The 20,227-nt window shown below is 40.5% G+C and overlaps 1 protein-coding gene and 2 non-coding genes across 3 annotated transcripts in view; 1 reads left to right on the top strand and 2 right to left on the bottom strand.

The window, feature by feature from the left end:
* tgfb2 (transforming growth factor, beta 2) overlaps positions 1-20,227 on the top strand; it is a 158,117-nt gene that overhangs the window by 125,907 nt on the left and 11,983 nt on the right. Inside the window, exon 2 of the mRNA XM_057834121.1 lies at positions 13,931-14,094. Within this exon, the coding sequence (XP_057690104.1) occupies positions 13,931-14,094 (164 nt within the window). The remainder of the gene's footprint in view (positions 1-13,930; positions 14,095-20,227) is intronic.
* On the bottom strand, positions 1,027-1,100 carry trnai-aau (transfer RNA isoleucine (anticodon AAU)). The gene has a single exon. It is a non-coding gene; the product is annotated as a tRNA-Ile (tRNA).
* On the bottom strand, positions 4,137-4,210 carry trnai-aau (transfer RNA isoleucine (anticodon AAU)). Its single transcript has one exon. It is a non-coding gene; the product is annotated as a tRNA-Ile (tRNA).

The following is a 20,227-nucleotide window of genomic DNA, read 5'->3' as shown; positions in this document are numbered from 1 at the left end:
TGTTAGCCTAGGCTCAGCTGGGAGAACAACTTCGTTGAGTGTTACAGCCGCAGAGTGAGAAAACAAGCTTGATTCGCTTGAATGAAGGGGAAAAAGTGATAGCATCAAAGATCGCGAATTGTGAACGATGATCTTGCCCTAAGCACAAATCCACGTTCGCTGGATCAAAGTAAGGTCTCACTCCCAATGTGTTTTTTTTTTTTTTTTTTTTTTTGATGAAACCTTTCCACAACAATATTGTCATTTTAACTAACTTATACATTTTTACCTAACTTATGAATTCCTTATGTTCTTTTTAACACAAAGGCATGACATCATGTAGACTAGAGTTGACACAGTGGCTGAAAATGGCGAAACTTCACTTAAGCTTTTCCACCCTCAAAAAAATATCATGCAGTATAACTCTTTAAAAAATTTTATTCAGAAGTGTTTTTACTTTATGGAAATTATTTTGTTCTTGCTGTAATCTTGTGCAAATTGAGCTGTGGCTGTGAGTATAGTCTATAAGTTATATTTATTTTAATTTTATTTCAAATATTTTTTTTTTGATTATTTATTTTAACAATATATTCACGTTCCAATTTGCAACTATGGTCTGGAAAAAAAAGTCCTTTTCAATGGAAAAAAAGTTGTTGTTTTTTTAACCCATACATCTCAAAATTTTTGGGAGCTATAATTGCAATACCGTGAAACCGCGGTATTTTTGCTCATGGTTATCGTACCGTCAAAATCTCATACCGGCACGTGCCTACCCACCATGTACTCGACAGCAATAGCAAAACGGGGAAAATCATTCTCATTTACTGGGTCGAAAGCACATACATGTCGGCCCAAACTAAGCACCATGTAATCGACAGTAATAGCAATAGGGGGCTAATCATTGTCATGGATACAAGGCTTGATACAGCTCTGGAACAAGCACAGCATGATTGCAACAAACCACTTGTTAAGCAGAGAATTGCACTCTTCCGTCCAATATTGTCCTGGCCGATCCGAGGTTTAGCTCTTGTTGAAAACCACACATTATGGCCTGTACGGGGGTCGAACCCGTGACCTTGGCGTTATTAGCACCACGCTCTGACCAACTGAGCTAACCGGCCATGTCCTGTGGTAAAACGCACATACACATCGGACGAAACTAAGCACCATGTACTCGACAGCAAAAGCAAAACGTGGCAAATCATTCTATTGGACTGGCCATGTACTGGGGCGAAAGCACATACACGTCGGACCAAACTAAGCACCATTTACTCGACAGCAATAGCAAAAGGGGGCTAATCATTCTCATGAATACAAGGCTTGATACAGGTCTGGAAGAAGCACAGCATGATTGCGACAAACCACTTGTTAAGGAGAGAATTGCTTTCTTCCGTCCAATATTGTCCTGGCCGATCCGAGGTTTAGCTCTTGTTGAAAACCACACACCATGGCCCGAACCCGTGACCTTGGCGTTATTAGCACCACGCCCCATGTACTGGGGCGAAAGCACATACATGTCGGACCAAACTAAGCACCATGTAACTGACAGCAATAGCAAAAGGGGGGTAATCATTCTCATGGATACAAGGCTTGATACAGGTCTGGAACAAGCACAGCATGATTGTCCAATATTGTCCTGGCAGATCCGAGCTTTAGCTCTTGTTGAAAACCACACATCACACATACACGTCGGACCAAATTAAGCACCATGTAACCGACAGCAATAGCAAAAGGGGGCGAATCATTCTCATGGATTGGCCATGTACTGGGGCGAAAGCTCATACACATCGGACCAGACTACCCACCATGTACTCGACAGCAATAGCAAAACGGGGCAAATCATTCTCATTTATTGGCCATGTACTGGGGCGAAAGCACATACACGTCGGACCAAACTAAGCACCATGTACTCGACAGCAATAGCAAAAGGGGGCTAATCATTCTCATGAATACAAGGCTTGATACAGGTCTGGAACAAGCACAGCATGATTGCGACAACCAACTTGTTAAGCAGAGAATTGCATTCTTCCGTCCAATATTGTCCTGGCCGATCCGAGTTTTAGCTCTTGTTGAAAACCACACATCATGGCCCGTACGGGGGTCGAACCCGTGACCTTGGCGTTATTAGCACCACGCTCTGACCATCTGTCAGCAAAATGTCGCGAATCATTCTCATGGATTGGCCATCTACTGGGGCGAAAGCACATACACGTCGGACCAAACTCAGCACCATGTACTCAACAGCAATAACAAAACAGGGCAAACCATTCTCATGGTTACAATGATTTATACAGGTCTGGAACAAGCACAGCTTGTTTGCAGCAAACCAGTTCTTATGCAGAGTATTGCTTTCTTCTGTCCAATACAGCCCTGGCAGATCAGAGTTATAGCTCCTGTTGAAAACCACACACCATGGCCCGAACCCGTGACCTTGGCGTTATTAGCACCACGCTCTGACCAACTGAGCTAACCGGCCATGTCCTGTGGTAAAACGCACATACACATCGGACGAAACTAAGCACCATGTACTCGACAGCAAAAGCAAAACGTGGCAAATCATTCTATTGGACTGGCCATGTACTGGGGCGAAAGCACATACACGTCGGACCAAACTAAGCACCATGTACTCGACAGCAATAGCAAAAGGGGGCTAATCATTCTCATGAATACAAGGCTTGATACAGGTCTGGAAGAAGCACAGCATGATTGCGACAAACCACTTGTTAAGGAGAGAATTGCTTTCTTCCGTCCAATATTGTCCTGGCCGATCCGAGGTTTAGCTCTTGTTGAAAACCACACACCATGGCCCGAACCCGTGACCTTGGCGTTATTAGCACCACGCCCCATGTACTGGGGCGAAAGCACATACATGTCGGACCAAACTAAGCACCATGTAACTGACAGCAATAGCAAAAGGGGGGTAATCATTCTCATGGATACAAGGCTTGATACAGGTCTGGAACAAGCACAGCATGATTGTCCAATATTGTCCTGGCAGATCCGAGCTTTAGCTCTTGTTGAAAACCACACATCACACATACACGTCGGACCAAATTAAGCACCATGTAACCGACAGCAATAGCAAAAGGGGGCGAATCATTCTCATGGATTGGCCATGTACTGGGGCGAAAGCTCATACACATCGGACCAGACTACCCACCATGTACTCGACAGCAATAGCAAAACGGGGCAAATCATTCTCATTTATTGGCCATGTACTGGGGCGAAAGCACATACACGTCGGACCAAACTAAGCACCATGTACTCGACAGCAATAGCAAAAGGGGGCTAATCATTCTCATGAATACAAGGCTTGATACAGGTCTGGAACAAGCACAGCATGATTGCGACAACCAACTTGTTAAGCAGAGAATTGCATTCTTCCGTCCAATATTGTCCTGGCCGATCCGAGGTTTAGCTCTTGTTGAAAACCACACATCATGGCCCGTACGGGGGTCGAACCCGTGACCTTGGCGTTATTAGCACCACGCTCTGACCATCTGTCAGCAAAATGTCGCGAATCATTCTCATGGATTGGCCATCTACTGGGGCGAAAGCACATACACGTCGGACCAAACTCAGCACCATGTACTCAACAGCAATAACAAAACAGGGCAAACCATTCTCATGGTTACAATGATTTATACAGGTCTGGAACAAGCACAGCTTGTTTGCAGCAAACCAGTTCTTATGCAGAGTATTGCTTTCTTCTGTCCAATACAGCCCTGGCAGATCAGAGTTATAGCTCCTGTTGAAAACCACACACCATGGCCCGAACCCGTGACCTTGGCGTTATTAGCACCACGCTTTGACCAGCTGAGCTAATCGGACATGTCCTGTGGTAAAGCGCACATACACATCGGACCAGATTACCCACCATGTACTCAACAGCAATAGCAAAACGGGGCGAATCATTCTCACTTACCTGCCATGTACTGGGGCGAAAGCACATCCACGTCGGCCCAAACTAAGCACCATGTAATCGCCAGCAATAGCAAAAGGGGGCTAATCATTCTCATGGATACAAGGCTTGATACAGGTCTGGAAAAAGCACAGCATGATTGCGACAAACCAGTTCTTAAGCAGAGAATTGCTTTCTTCTGTCCAATATTGTCCTGGCAGATGGGAGCTATAGCTCTTGTTGAAAACCACACATCAGGCCCGTACGGGGGTTGAACCCGTGACCTTGGCGTTATTAGCACCACGCTCTGACCAACTGAGCTAAACGGCCATGTCCTGTTGTTAAACGCACATACACGTCGGACCAGACTACCCACCATGTACTCGGGAGCAATAGCAAAACGGGGCTGATCATTCTCATGGATTGGCCATGTACTGGGGCGAAGGCACATCCACGTCGGACCAAAGTAAGCACCGTGTACTCGACAGCAATAACAAAACGGGGCGAACCATTCTCATGGTTACAAGGCTTTATACAGGTCTAGAACAAGCACAGCATGATTGCGACAAACCAATTCTTATGCAGAGTATTGCTTTTTTCTGTCCAACATTGTCTTTGCAACAGGCAGATCAGAGCTATAGCTCTTGTTGAAAACCACAAATCATGGTCCATACAAGGTTGAATCCCTGACCTTGGCATTATTAGCACCATATCACCAAATTTTGGGGAAATTAATTTTTATTATCGTGTTTATAAAAGTTCATAAAATTTTGAACGGTGGGTTTGCTGTGATTTAATTAAAATGTGGCTGGTTTATCATTCCTGGTTAATGGAAATATTAAATAATGGTTAAAAATAATATATATATCATTGAGTGACTACCGTATTAGCAGATTGCTGTAGAAACTGAAAGCATAGAGAGATGGATACTCTGGCAGCAGAAATATTTCACAGGTGGCTGTAAGTAACCCAAGACTTGGCAGGACAAACAATCCGAAGCTGAATCAGTAAATCTGACACAGTAAATCCTTCTTTAGCTGTATTTTTGCCCTGTATTCTTCCACATGGAAACTTCAATTCCACTTGAATAGTAATGATTCGCATTGGATTGTTGGGATCCAGCACAAATGTATGACATATTAAAATGATTTAATATTTAATGTTATGCTGGATGGATTTTGCAGCTAGCCTCAACTCTGCAATTTGGCCCATCCAAATTGGGCATTTTACACAGAATAAAAGTAACCATGTTATTAATCGATAGGAACTGTGGTCAAAAACAGGTTTTACATTATGTAAAGGCTGCTTAATAGTATATGTTTTTTGTTGTTGTTGTTGTTTTTTTTTTTATCACCGACTGTCATGCCAGAAGATACTTTAGGTACTTTAGGTATGGTTTTCTCCAAGCCACCGTTAAAATTAACCAAAGTAGCCCAATCTGCTGTATTTATCCCAGTTTTGCACTTCTGCTGTTGGCCATTAACCAGAAGTGTTAATTTTTCAAGCATTTTATTCGTTTTGTACTAAAACAACGGTTAATAATTGCTATGTGGGAAATTGCTCCAACTAGGGGCGGAACTTCGGGGGCTGCTGGCCAATGTTCCCTCTAATATTTAATGTGTCTGAGCAGACACACAAGCTCCCTGAGCACACAGAGGACTACTGTGAGCAACATCAGATGTGTACCCTGTGGCCACACATCAGGACCATGCCTGTTCAAAACCTTGTATCATAGCAAGTTACATGACTTATTAAAAGAATCAAATTACAGCAGCAATTTCCATATAAATCAAATTTCATTAGTTTGCTTTAAATATAATTGATTTGGCCCACTTAACCCTTGAGAGTCGAAGGACGCGCCGGCGCGTCCTCAGCGCACGTCGTCTTTGAAGCGCCCTCACGTTTTAATTACGTCACCCACATGCCGTTGGTTGGTCTCGTTTTAAAGTGCGGAAGTTGCGGTTTACTCTCGTTATTATTTGAAGTCAATCGACCAACTAGAACGTGAGATATTGTCATTTAAGTTTTATAGTTTTATTGTCCTCTCAAAAAAACATTAAAACGCTGCATGGATCATTTGTTTATGTCTATATTTCCATCATTTCTAGTCCTTTTTCAAAACGGAAGCTCCATGAAAAAAACACAAATCAAACGAACCCTTTCGAAGTCACAGTGGAAGCACAAAATGCGTTTTTTTTTTTATTTTTATAAATATAACTGCGGTGCGAGGTTCAACCGAACGAGAGGGAGGAGGAGTGTTCTGAAGCAGCGAGGTGGCGAGCGACGGCCAGTTGGATACTGCTGGATCGAGCAGCGACTTTGTGTGACTTTGACAATGAACGGAAAACTAAATTTAGCGCAAGCAATTGTGCTTCTGATCAACTTGAGGAAGAGGATGGTCCAAATTCGTCATCATCGTCTTCTTCGGAAGAGTCCTCGAGTGAAGATAGTGACGGATTTGAACACGTGGGTGACGCCATCGACGAGCAGAGGTAAACCAACTCACTCTTTTTTTTCATGCTGAAAACGTTTCTTTTGAAAGTTTCTTTTGATATTGCAAGACAAAGTTAATTTTGATGCAATATAAGTGTGTGTTTGTGTATATAATAATAAAATGTGCATATCAGATCAAAGTCGTACGTGCACTGTGGGTATCCCAGGCAGGAATTTATAATTTGTGGTGTTCTTCTTTCTATATGAAGATTAGGGATGTAGCACATATTCAGCTATGGTATTCTTTCTATTGTCATACATATAGATTTCCATTATTATTTATTGCTGTATATATTTTTATTTTATACTTTATTATTTTCATAAATACTGACTTATTTTCATGTACATTTATAGTGACAATGAAAGCAAAGTGAAATGAAAATGGAAGGGTGGAAAGAGGACCGACACCCCATGGAAGTGTGAGCTGTGTGATGTAGCCGTGTCTAATTCCAGGACGAAACTGCTTTTCGGAGTGGCATGACTGAAAAAAATTTAACTTGTTTATTGTAAATATTTTTGAAAATGCTTTTTTCCCCCCAATGTTATATATATATTTTTTTCCCACATCAATCTTCTCAATTTGTGTATATAAATGTGTGTTCAAGAAGCTTGATTGTGTGTACATAGTTTTCATCAGGCGATTGGCCGCAATACCTAAACTCATAAAGAGATGGCCTCTAAACACTTTTTGTGTTAGATGGTATTAGAGCTGAAACGAGTACTCGAGCAACTCGAGTAACTCGAGTTTAACAACTGATCCGAGTAATTTTATTCACCTCGAGTAATCGTTTATTTTGACAGCTCTAAGCATCACGTTTTGCTAGGACTACTTTTAATGCGGGACAACGCGCTGTCACGTGCGGAGAGGAAGAAGGGGAAAAAAAAAAAAACTTACCGCAGCCGACAGCCGCCACAAACGACGCCGACGTTGCTAAATACTAGCCCGCACAATGCTACATTGGTAACAGGCAGCGTCTGGCGCGTCTCATAGAGATCACATGTATGTTGAACTAGATGCGAAATGACAGACTCTGCCGCGTCTGGGCAGCGTTTGTAAACAGCCGCCATCTTAAAGCAGTACAGCGCTAAGCGCTAATAAAGAGCGCTAGTAAAGAGCGCTAAGCGCTAATAAATAAGATTAACGTTACTGTCGCTCCTAGCTCACGGAACGTTAGCCCTGCGGAGGGCTAGGTTTCAATTAATTATGACCTCTGTCGATGCGTGGCTAACGTGTCTTACATACAGGCTTTAACATAACATAGCATTGTGGAGTGATGAGGGTGTAAAATAAAAACTTAATCATGCTAACTATCAATTTTAGCTCAGTAGTCATTGCTGGATAAAACACCAAGTAGCACTGGTCCCTAATGTGCTCCAATACAGCCTGTATCATACATTTATTTTGAACACTGCAAAAACTCAAAATCCTATCAGGACTTACAGTTTAGACTAACTTAAAACTTAACTAGAACTTAAAAATGGCTTGACACAAAGAGAAATTCAATTGAAACACGTGGGGAAAAAATCCTAACTTTTAAGTGATGTGTGTTATCAAGCGTAACGGCATTTTTAGGTAAGATATATATATATATATATATATTAACCCCTTAACGCCGAATGTCGCGATTCGGCATCATACCGTTCCCGCTTTGAAAGCGGCCAAAATATCGTCTGCCTTTGTTCACTGCCGGTACATTAATGTCAAACACATGCCTAGGAACCTTTTTCAAGCATTAGTTTCAGTCGTGTCCGTCCAGAGACAACACCGCTTCCTTTTCCGGACCGTGATATTCAAGATGAAAGCCACGTCGAAGTCCTGCGCACCAACTTGACTAATTCATTCAATTCAAGGTAAGTCAGCTAAAATAAAAAAATATGTACCGTCTTATTGTGTACTTGTGTTGCTAACACGATGAGATAGAGTTTCTATGATGAGTATTTTTGAAGCTCTATGACGATTTTGGTTTGTAGCGATATCGCTACAGCCGGCATCATCGGAAAAGCACCTCCCCCCTCCCCCGCCACCCCGCAAACGTAAATGCGTTGTTTGTCGAAGGTTTGCAACACTCGCACGCGTTTTATCTATAAACTATCACTCTCGTTATCATCTGTAAACATTACAAAAGTAATGTGTTGCATAAAAAAGGGCATTTGTGGTTACTATTTTTCTGTAGAACAAATAAATGAACGCATCCTTTATATGCAACGGTGCACACGGGTGCCTCCATGTCGTTCCACTTTTAGACACGTTTTATTCAGACATTGCCACACTTATTGTCATCTGTAGACATAATAAACATAACGTGTTGCATAAACAATGTCATTGCTATTGATTTATTTTTCTTATTTCTATATAATGAAAAATGAACACAGCATGAGCTGATAACTACCAAACAGAAGCAAATGTATGTATGTTGATGGTTTTCAACACATTTTGTTTTGAAATTATAACAGTAATTTCTTTACCTTATTTTTCTGCAGAAATACAAATGAATGCAGCAGCTTTTTACGCAAAGCTAGCACACCGGGCCAAACCACCTCCTGTTGAGAGTGCTCTCAGTGAGAGTGAGGGCTGCGATGAGGAGTACAATCCTAATAAAGCAAGTGAAGGTGAGTTTGTGTCAAGTTTGAGCTTGTTTTACATCTATGGATGTAACTATGTGAACACACTGAAAAGATAAAAATGTTTGGTGTTTCCTAAAGTGATTTGTTATTTTCTGCACCAGGTGATGAAAGCAGCAGCAATGACTCTACAGTGGACATTAGCAGCAGTGAGGAAGATGATGATGATCCGCCTCATCCACCTCCAACCACCAGTGCTGCACCTGCAAGACTTGCAAGAGCTACATCAAGGGCAGATCGAGCCTAAAGCAATATATATTTAAAAAAAAGCCATACAAATAGGGATGCAAGATTTTTGTACTGTGCGACACAAGAGGTCTGGTGCACTCATTTGACATATTCACAGGGAAAATGGATCCGGTACCAGGCCAACCAGACATAGGAGCCAGTGGTAACATTGTGCTCAAGCTTGCACAAGTCATTCATCCTGCTGTTCTTTGATAACTGGTTCTCATCTGTAGATCTGTTTGTTGCTCTTGCAAAAAAGGGCATACCTGCACTTGGGACCGTGCAGCACAATCGCCTGCGTGGGTGCTGTTTCAGTGCGGACTCAAAGATGAAGAAGAAGCGAAGAGGGACATTTGAAGAGCAAGAGGCTCTTGTGGACAATGTCTGCATAAGAGCAGTCAAATGGTTTGACAATAGAGGGGTGATTGTTGCCAGCACATTTGCCAGTGCCCTGCCTGTTATGATAAAAATCATCTTTTATTTATTTATTGATTTACATCATATGTCTTCTAGTCTGACTAAAAATGTGATGTACATCTGTGTTTAAACAAGAACAATAATTGTTTTTCAGAATTTCACAAGCAGTGAAAAAAGATGTTGCGATAAAAGTGTGTTCAGACCTGAGATGGGTATGTGCCTTTTTTGCCATTTGTTTTCCTTTATTGCCTGTTGTCGCTAATCGGCATCATACCTAAATGTACGACTATTTTATGGGCTATATTCAAATTAACACTTTCAATTTAATTTAGCATCTATTTGAAAGTAAAAACACACCCCAATTATTTTTTTTATCATTGGAAAAAAATTTAGGCATTAAGGGGTTAATAAGATCTAAACGTTTTTTGAGTGAAAGCAGTGAATTAGTCTTTTTTTTAAATTCTAGTTACACCTGAGATGCAATTGTTGGCTGTTTTCAACAATATACAACGAAAATAAAGACATTGATTGACTGAAAATGGTTCAAGATTAGATGAAATGTCTTGTTTTCTCATGTATATGTATAATTGCTCTTCACCTAAAAATATATTTGTTTTATCCGATTACTCGATTAATCGATAGAATTTTCAGTCGATTACTCGATTACTAAAATATTCGATAGCTGCAGCCCTAGATGGTATATATTTTTTCACTGTTCTTCACTGTTAGGTCTGCTGTATATAACCTGTTTTGACTGGAGCATGTATAAAGGCAAAAAACGCCTATGGCTATACCTGTTGTTTATGTTGAATTGTCAAATATAAGACTATTTATTCTAAATTTTTTTGGTTGAATGTTCATCCTAACATGTTGAATAAATATTACAAAGTTTCAAAACGGTTCGTTACGCATGTTTGGTTGTCAATTGGACATCAATATTAAAAATTTTGACAAAACGATTTTGGAATTTTTGGTCTTTTTGGGCCCAATATGATGATTTATAATTGATCAGTGAAGGAAACAACAATTTGGACATGAAGTTCAAGGTGTCACAAAAAAAGGGACCAAACCAGGCCATCGTAAACAATTCTTTCTTTGAAATATAAAGGCAACTTCAAAGGCATGCAAAATCAGACAAAATAGGCCCAGACCTTAAAGGGTTAACTAATAACTGACGCATTGACCTGGCCCAGTGGTTTTGATAACAGGGCCAGTGATCTTCAAAAGCCACTGGCCCTCTGGGCAAATTTTTCTTATTATCTACCCCTGCAACATAAAGATGAACACTTTGAAGTGACTAAAATATGACTAAGACTAGTAAGTATTTTTGCCCAAAGACGAAAATTTAAAGGGCTGCAAAAAACAACACGGTTCTATTGCTAATGACAATTTATGTGTGTTCCAGCGCATTTGTCAGACATAGCTGCACTTTCTGTATAGTTATCAGTGCTACCACGTGCCGTCTCTTATAGAGTCAAGTTTCAAGAGTAAAGAGTTATAGAGTCGTGAAGGAATAGTATATTTTCTCGTATTTATTGTTTGATTGTTTGTATTAATCTAACGTACCCAATATAAGATAAATAACATTTATATCATACTTTAAAGTGCATGTGACACGAAAAAGCATGTATATTTCATAATACACGCGGTATTTTGTGCTCCTGAATGATATGGACCGCTTGGATGTGTGTGGAAGCGATCACTATATTTATTTAGTTTTTTTAATCCCGCGCCATGAAAATGAGTGACTTCCGGCTTATGTCTTGCATTGAGGAGGCGGGCGCTGTGACGTGTACAGGTGAAGGCATCCTCCTTACTAAACAGCAGTACTGTTGTGTATGAGGACTAAGTATTCAGCTGATTTTGTGGATTAATACGTTTATTTTTCGCATAACGCCAGCCAAACGGCTGCAGAAAAATCTTGCTTTATGAGGGAGAGGCATGTGCGCCTTTTTGGAGTTTCAAAAGGTTCCCATTCACCGTGGATATTGGCAAAAACAAGCCCTACTACTGTGGGACCATTGGACTTACGAGGAAGTGAGTAAACATCTTTTTTACTCACAACTGTAAACACTACAAACTTTCTTTAAATAAAGGACTACTTCCGTTTGATCATTGATAGGCATATAAAAAGCTCTCCTCGTGCACATTAGCTGCACGTTAGCTGCACAACAACTGCAGCCGCCCTCCTCCGGGGAACGAACTGTAAATTGCTCTCCGCCGGGTGGTTTGCCGATCCACGAAGACAATCAACAACCCAGTCGTCATGTCAAAAAATCCGGGCTAGTTATGTGTGATTTTCCACTTCGAAGACTTTGAAACATCACTCGGTTCGGGTTAGCATGTCGGCTAGCTGTCACGCCTCTTGGTTTGTTTACATTCTCCGAAGCCGGAGAAGGGGAAATGACATATGTCCGATTTAGGTGTCATAAAATATCGTTCGGGAGGTGCGACATTAAAGGTGAAGTCGACAGTTTTGACCATTATGGAGTAATTTTGCCATGTCGTCCTGAATAAGTGCATTTTTATTATTTCATATTCCATTTAGCACAAGACTGTTATTTGTCATGACCATGCCATTTATTTAGCAATTGGGGAAATACTTGGATAAAAAGAATATCCTGTAAAAATACTGAAGAGACAGAAACAATGACATTTTGCAGCTCTCTTCATCGCGTTTTCCTCGTTGTGAATAGTTCCCCCTCGACGGGCTGACTGGTCCTTCTCAAGCTATTTATTTAGCTATTGGGGAAAAATACTTGGATAAAAAGAATATCCTGTAAAAATATTGGAGTAGAGAGACTGAAACAATGACATTTTGCGGCTCTCTTTGTCGCGTTTTCCTCGTTCTGAATAATTCCCCCTCAATGGGCTGAATAGTAAAACCGATGAGCCCATTCACCCGCTGACGTCATCCAGCTGTTGGGGACGCTAGAGCCCTATAATGATAGGCGTGGCTAACCGGCAGATTAAAAGACTAATTTCTCGTCATCTGCGCTTTGCTAAATTGTTGTATGTTGTCGAATTGTCTCAAAATATGATTCTAATTCACATAATAATGCTATTTAAGACTTTTTTTCTCCTTTCGTATGCTCTTTAAGGAAAACAAGCAGAACATATTTGACATAGGGCTTAAGAGGTACATGACGCCCACAGAAGCCCAGCGCGTGCGTCATGCAGCTGACTGAGCAAGATTGACGCTGAATACCAGGTGATAGTCAAGACATCTACAAGCCCACGTCTGCAACACCAAATCCAGCAATCAGCTCTTCAGGACTGTCCAGAACAAATGGCGGGACGTCATGTACTACCACAACACCTGATAACAAAAAGAACTCTAAGTTTGATAGCTCAGCACATCTCAGACGGTTTGGCACACCGAACCTCCCACCTCAGTTGCCTCATTAACCATGACCCAGCAACGGTGACACACGAACTTGACGGCCCAAATCTGCAACAGAAGAAGACCCAAACACACCCCTCTTCCTGCCCACGGTCCGCCTTCAAAAAGACTGAATGTTTAACTAATAGTCATTTTTTTCTCGGGAAACTTTTATTGACTTTGGATATGGCGACCCTGGAACCAGTCTGCCTCCTCGCCTGGGTCTGTTACTGTTTTTCCTTGCCGCTGTCGACCTGAATAAATTGTGAACTTGTCTTTCGAAGCCTTTTTCCAGCTTTTAAAATGGAATCAGTACAAGGGGCTATGACTAAGGTGAACGCACGGGGTTTGGCCTTTTGCCATGGTTGTAGAATTTTGCCGGCCCGGGTCGTTGGGGCTGCGCCAGCGCGGGTCCGGTGGTTCGCCTGGTGTGATTCCAGCAATCTGGCTAAAAGGTCAGATTCCTTCAGTCATAACACTAGTGCAACAAAATTTCCTTCTAAGTTCAGCCCAACATCACATATTACACGGGGTACAGGCCGAACTGCCTGCCAGATTGCTATGTAAAGCGTTCCGGAAAGTTTGAAAAGAAATAATATTGGCGGTGGGGACTGACCTTTCTCCCCTTCAAAGGAAGAAGAATGACAGGTTTGAAAGAACCATTTATCAAACCTAACGCACCCAAGTAGTATTTGTGGGGGGGTTGTAGGACTGCTATTGTGCATCGTTGCTGCCATTCTGTTCTGGCATTGTTTTTGGCTCATTTAACAAAAGTCACCAGAAATGTGATCTAGGTTTTCTTGAGTATGTTAAAAGTGTTGGAAAAGAGTTCACCATTAATCCATTACTTTTATCACAAACATATGTACCCTACAAACACTTAATTATCATGTCACCTGTATTTTCAGATGTTATTTCTCCCACACTCTTCAACCCGTACTTCAGACGGCTAATGTTTGATGTGTCCTCCATGGAGAAGAATGCCTCCAACCTGGTGAAAGCTGAGCTAAGAATATTTCGTCTTCAAAATCCTAGTGCACGAGTACCTGAGCAACGCATTGAGCTATACCAGGTAATACAGCTACAGCAGGGCTTCAACTAACGATCTTTTTTTTTTTTTTTTTTTTTTTTTAATAATCGATTATTCTAATCTAAACTAATTTATCATTATATTTGGGAACTCAACTGTGCATTTGGAGAGTTTCAGTAGGGTTGGGCATCGTTTGAAATTGAACGATTCTGGTTCCGAGTCCACATTTCGATTCCGGTTCCGATCGATGCTCGATTCCGATTCTTTTAAGAGGCAGGGTAAAAAAAAATTGCAGTTTATATTAATGTCTTAACTTTTCGATGATTTTTTAAATTATATGAACTTCTCATGAGGCTATTTTTAACTTGTATATAAATATCAGTCTTTGAACTTGAATGTGATCTTTCCGCAGGAGTGCACTTTCACAAAGATGTTTATTTTTCAAAAGCTCATGTAGAAAACAATATTCTTTTGCCTATGTTTTAGAGTGTCTTATGCTGCAGGCATTTTTACATGTTATTGAGCTCCCACTAATGAGCTAACCTGGCGCAGAATATAAAACAAACATATCAAACAAACAAACAAACAAACAAACAAACAAACAAACAAACAAACAAAAAACTTGTAAAACCCAGTCCAGATTAGCAGCGGGTAAAGTTTAAATCAGAAACTGTTTTTATTGAGGAAAATTATCATATCTGCCTTCTCAGGCAGTAAACGTAAGCGTTCTGGTCAGATAGTGTTTCCTGCAGCGGAAAACACATGTTCACTGGGTGTAGATGAAACTTGAATGCACAAATATGAGAAAGCGAGAAAAAGTCGCAAATATTACGTAGGGGTAAAGTAGCTGTGAGCCGCTACGCACTTGTACCTTAGCTGGGAGCTACGATCAAGCATTATTATAAATTCTTCATTTGATTATAATTTAATGTAGATGAGGCAAAATAATAAGGACTTCCTTATTTGTAAAACCAAGTCTAAAACAAAAGAAGCTTTTAATACTGTTGATTTTAACGAAGATAGCAATGCGCTATGTAAAGTAGGTAGCTAGCTGCTTATATAGCTACTAGAGCTGAAACGAATACTCAAGCAACTCGAGTAACTCGAGTTTAAAAACTGATCCGAGCAATTTTGTTCACCTCGAGGAATCGTTTAATTATGCCATCTCTAAGCATCACGTCTTGCCCAGACTACTTTTAATGCTGGACAACGCGCTGATGTCACGTGCGTAGAGGAAGAAGCAATAAAAAAATATAAAAAACCGACAGCTGGTACAAAGTACGCCAACGTTGCTAAAAACTAGCCCGCATGATGCTACGGCGGTAGCAGGTAGCATCTGATGCGTCTCATAGATATCACATGTATGTTGAACTAGATGCGAAATGACAGAGTCAGCGGTGTCAGTAAACAGCCGCCATCTTAAAGCAGTACACTTCTCAGCGCTAATAGATAAGATTAACGTTTCTCGCTCACGTAACGTTAGTCCTGCGCGTGGCTAACGTGTCTTACATACAGGCTTTATTTAATCTGTGAAAACATAGCGTTGTAGAGTGATGAGGGTGTAAAATGAAAATATGATAAAGCTAATTGTCAATTTTAGCTCAGTAGTCATTGCTGGATAAAACACCAAGTAGCACTGGTCCCTAATGTGCTCCAATGCAGCAGGTATCATACTGTAACATTGACAAAGAGTCACCCGCTTCGTTAGGTTGCAATAATTATTTTTTTGGGAACTTGCGGAACGACAACAACAGGAAGGCACGTCTCTCGCTCTCCCTCACCTCCCTCACCCCCGCACGTCACGCGGTGCATTCAGGAACACATGCAAATATCCCCGCCATATTATAACCTGATATGTTACAATACATTTATTTTGAACACTGCAAAAACTCAAAATCCTATCAGGACTTACAGTTTAGACTAACTTAAAACTTAACTAGAACTTAAAAATGGCTTGACACAAATGAAAATTCAATTGAAACACGTGGGGAAAAACAGACCTAACTTTTAAGTGATGTGTGTTATCAAGCGTAATGGCATTTTTAGGTAAGAAATAATATATATATATATATATATATATATATATATATATTTATATGTATATATATATATATATATATATATATATATATATTTTTTTTTTTTTACAAGATCTAAAAGTTTTTCGAGTGAAAGCAGTGAATTGGTCTTTTTTTTTCTTCTAGTCACATCTGAGAGGCAATTGTTGACTGTTTTCAACAATGTACATGGAAAATAACGACACTGATTGACTGAAAATGGTTCAATATTAGATGAAATGTCTTGTTTTCTCATGTATATCTATAATTGCGCTTTACCTAAAAAATATATGTTTTACCCCATTACTCGATTAATCGATAGGATTTTCAGTCGATTACTCGATTACTAAAATATTCGATAGCTGCAGCACTAATAGCTACATTAGCCCGATGTAATAATACGACTATACGACTTATTCTCGTACTATTCCATCCATCCATCATCTAACATTTAATCTGGGGTCGGGTCGCGGGGGCAGCAGAAGACAGACATGATTTATTGTTTTACTTGACTGGTGGCGCAGCCACCTTTGCATGATATTGCTGTGTTGCAAATGTTGCATTGAGCTGACTGGTCATTTTTCTTTGGAAAATTGAGCCAAACGTTTGAGCGCCGCCGCACCATGTCATGGTTGAAATCAAGTTGCGATGCACAAACACACGCTTCATGTGGCTTCTTCGTAGTGTTTGGCAGCTATTTTTTTTCGATCGGGGTATCGGAACATGGAATCGAAATTTAACAATTCGAACGGGTCCGGGAGCATCAGAGTGTTAGTCCCGGATCCCATCAATGCTCGATGCCCAACCCTACAGAGGAGTATAAGGGGCACCTTCAATTAATTTTAAAACTGTTTTCATTTATAGGGCGCACTGCATTATAAGGCGCAGTACTAGTAGTAGTAGTAGTTGAGGTTGCGTTATGCATCCGTTACATTGAGCTGCGCTAAAGAGAATGTCATGTCAGGATTAACCAATATTAAATCATATACAGGTCCTTCTTAAAAAAAATAGCATATTGTGATAAAGTTCATTATTTTCTGTAATGTACTGATAAACATTAGACTTTCATATATTTTAGACTCATTACACACAACTGAAGTAGTTCAAGCCTTTTTTATAGCTTTAATATGGATGATTTTGGCAAAAAAAGTCAAGAAAAACCAAAAATCCCGATCTCAAAATATTAGCATATTTCATCCGACCAATACACAAAAGTGTTTTTTGATACAAAAAAAGTCAACCTTCAATTAATTATATCAGCTATCAGCTCAATACTTGGTCAGGAATCCTTTTGCAGAAATGACTGCTTCATTGCGGCGTGGCATGGAGGCAATCAGCCTATGGCACTTCTGAGGTGTTATGGAGGCCCAGGATGCTTCGATAGCGGCCTTAAGCTCATCCACAGTGTTGGGTCTGGTGTCTCTCATTTTCCTCTTCACAATATCCCACAGACTCTCCTGACCTGAACCTCTATGAGGTTCAGGTCAGGAGAGTTGGCAGGCAAATTGAGCAATGCCATGGTCAGTAAACCATTTACCAGTGGTTTTGACACTGTGAGCAGGTGCCAGGTCGTGCTGAAAAATGAAATCTTCATCTCCATAAAGCTTTTCAGCAGATGGAAGCCTGAAGTGCTCCAAAATCTCTTGATAGCTAGCTGCATTGACCCTGCCCTTGATAAAACACAGTAGACCAACACCAGCAGCTGACATGGCACCCCAGACCATCACTGACTGTGGGTACTCGACACTGGACTTTTGGCATTTTGGCATTTCCTTCTCCCCAGTCTTCCTCCAAACTCTGACACCTTGATTTCCGAATGACATGCAAAATTTGCTTTCATCTGAAAAAAGTACTTTGGACCACTGAGCAACAGTCCAGTGCTGCTTCTCTGAAGCCCAGGTCAGGCGCCTCTGCCGCTGTTTCAGGTACTAAAGTGGCTTGACCTGGGGAATGCGGCACCTGTAGCCTATTTCCAGCACACGCCGGTGCATGGTGGCTCTGGATGTTTGTACTCCAGACTCAGTCCACTGTTTCTACAGGTCCCCAAAGGTCTGAAATTGGCCCTTCTCCACAATCTTTCTCAGAGTGGGGTCACCTCTTCTGGTTGTGCAGCGACGTGCACTCTGAGAACAGCCTATTCGCTCAGAAATTTCTTTCTGTGTCTTAGCCTCTTGCTTGAGGGTTTCAATGATGACCTTCTGGAGAGCAGTCAGGTCGGCAGTCTTGCCCATGATTGTGGTTTTGAGTAATGAACCAGGCTGGGAGTTTTTAAGAGCCTCAGGAATCTTCCGAAGGGGTTTTGAGTTAATTTGTTGATTAGGTTAGTAGCTTCTTTAGAGTACCGTTTCATGATATGCTAATTTTTTTAGATAATGATTTTTGGGTTTCCTTGACTTTTTTGCCAAAATCATCAGTGTTAAAACAATAAAAGCCTTGAACTACTTCAGTTGTTTGTAATGAATCTAAAATATATGAAAGTCTAATGTTTATCAGTACATTACAGAAAATAATGAACTTTATCACAATATGCTAATTTTTTGTGATGGACCTGTATATGCCGCATCGAATTATAAGGCGCACTGTCGGCTTTTGAGAAAATCGGAGGCTTTTTGGTGCACCTTATAGCGTGAAACCTTTTTCTCCGCGATATACTAAAACCAGTGCTTGCATCCAGCTTGATGTTTGCTGCTATTCAGATCGTATATAGCAGCAAAAAAAGCAGTTTCAGTATTGGGAAGGTTGTTGATTTCAAAGTTACTGTGGTCAATGTAAAAACAGTTCATTGTCAGAGCTGATCTGGTTCGTCCATCATTGTCGGTGCCAATCAGTTAATAATTAGTTACAAAACTGAACAATTTCGATTCGGGATGTGGTTCTGGAGTCAAACAGAGCTGGCTGTTGGTCAACTTGTCTGCACCAGACGCTTTCCACGCTATATGTTTATATCCAGACAGGGGGATGACAGCTGGGCTAAACACAGCTCCAAAAAGAGAGCCTCTCATGAAAACACAGTTCTTGTAAATGTATGAAGGAGGAAGGGACAGGCCGGTACAATGAGGGAGACCTGATAACATGCACCTTATGCACATTTATCACATGCACATACACACAGAGTCAGTTCTTAAGTAAACACACCACTTACTCTAGACATGTTTGAAAATATGAGCCCCTGAATTGCTTTGAAAGACTTGGTTGTGATGAATATATTGGGGTTGTCTCCAAGATGTACAGATAAACGGATAGACGGACAGACAGACGGATAAAGGAAAAGCATGTATTAATATAATTTAATCCTCATCCAAAATTGACACAATGGGCTCAGTTTCAAATCAAGCAAATCTAGAGTGAGTCACTGCTGCACCATCCATCAGTCTTGATCGAGGAGCTACATGTGGTTAAATTTGCATTGACAGGCAAATCTTAAGATGCAGTCTGACAAACTACACGCATAGACTTCATAATGTGTTGACGGGGTGCGGGGCCGATCCTATCTCCGTCAAAGCTGACCGAGTGGAATTCCAGACAAAGAGCTTTTTCCGTTGAAAATTCTTGTGAATAAATGCTTAAATCCCTGAATTGTTTATAGATATGGACGTAAAACAGTCTCGATTCTTGGTTAGAAGCAAAAAAACTAGCCAGTTAGTATTTATTTTACGTAAATATTGAGAACTATGACGCTAGTCGGTAAGCAAGTTAGTGGCCGCCATATCACAAAGAGCTTTTTCCGTTGAAAATTCTTGTGAATAAATGCTTAAATCCCTGAATTCTCTATAGATATGGACGTAAAACAGTTTCACTTCTTGGTTAAAAGTAGGGCTGTCAAACGATTAAAATTTTTAATCGAGTTAATTACAGCTTACAAATTAATTAATCGTAATTAATCGCAATTCAAACCATCTATAAAATATGCCATATTTTTCTGTAAATTATTGTTGGAATGGAAAGATAAGACACAAGATGGATATATACATTTAACATTGTATTTGTTTATTATAACAATAAATCAACAAGATGGCATTAACATTATTAACATTCTGTTAAAGCGATCCATGGCTAGAAAGACTTGTACTAACATTTTTCTTTTAAGAACTACAAGTTATAGAAATTTTATATTAAAA

Source organism: Corythoichthys intestinalis, chromosome 4, assembly GCF_030265065.1.
Source record: "Corythoichthys intestinalis isolate RoL2023-P3 chromosome 4, ASM3026506v1, whole genome shotgun sequence".
In the NCBI taxonomy this organism is placed as follows: Eukaryota; Metazoa; Chordata; class Actinopteri; order Syngnathiformes; family Syngnathidae; genus Corythoichthys; species Corythoichthys intestinalis.
Note: the sequence above shows the minus strand (reverse complement) of the source record. Positions and strands in the feature narration are given on the sequence as shown.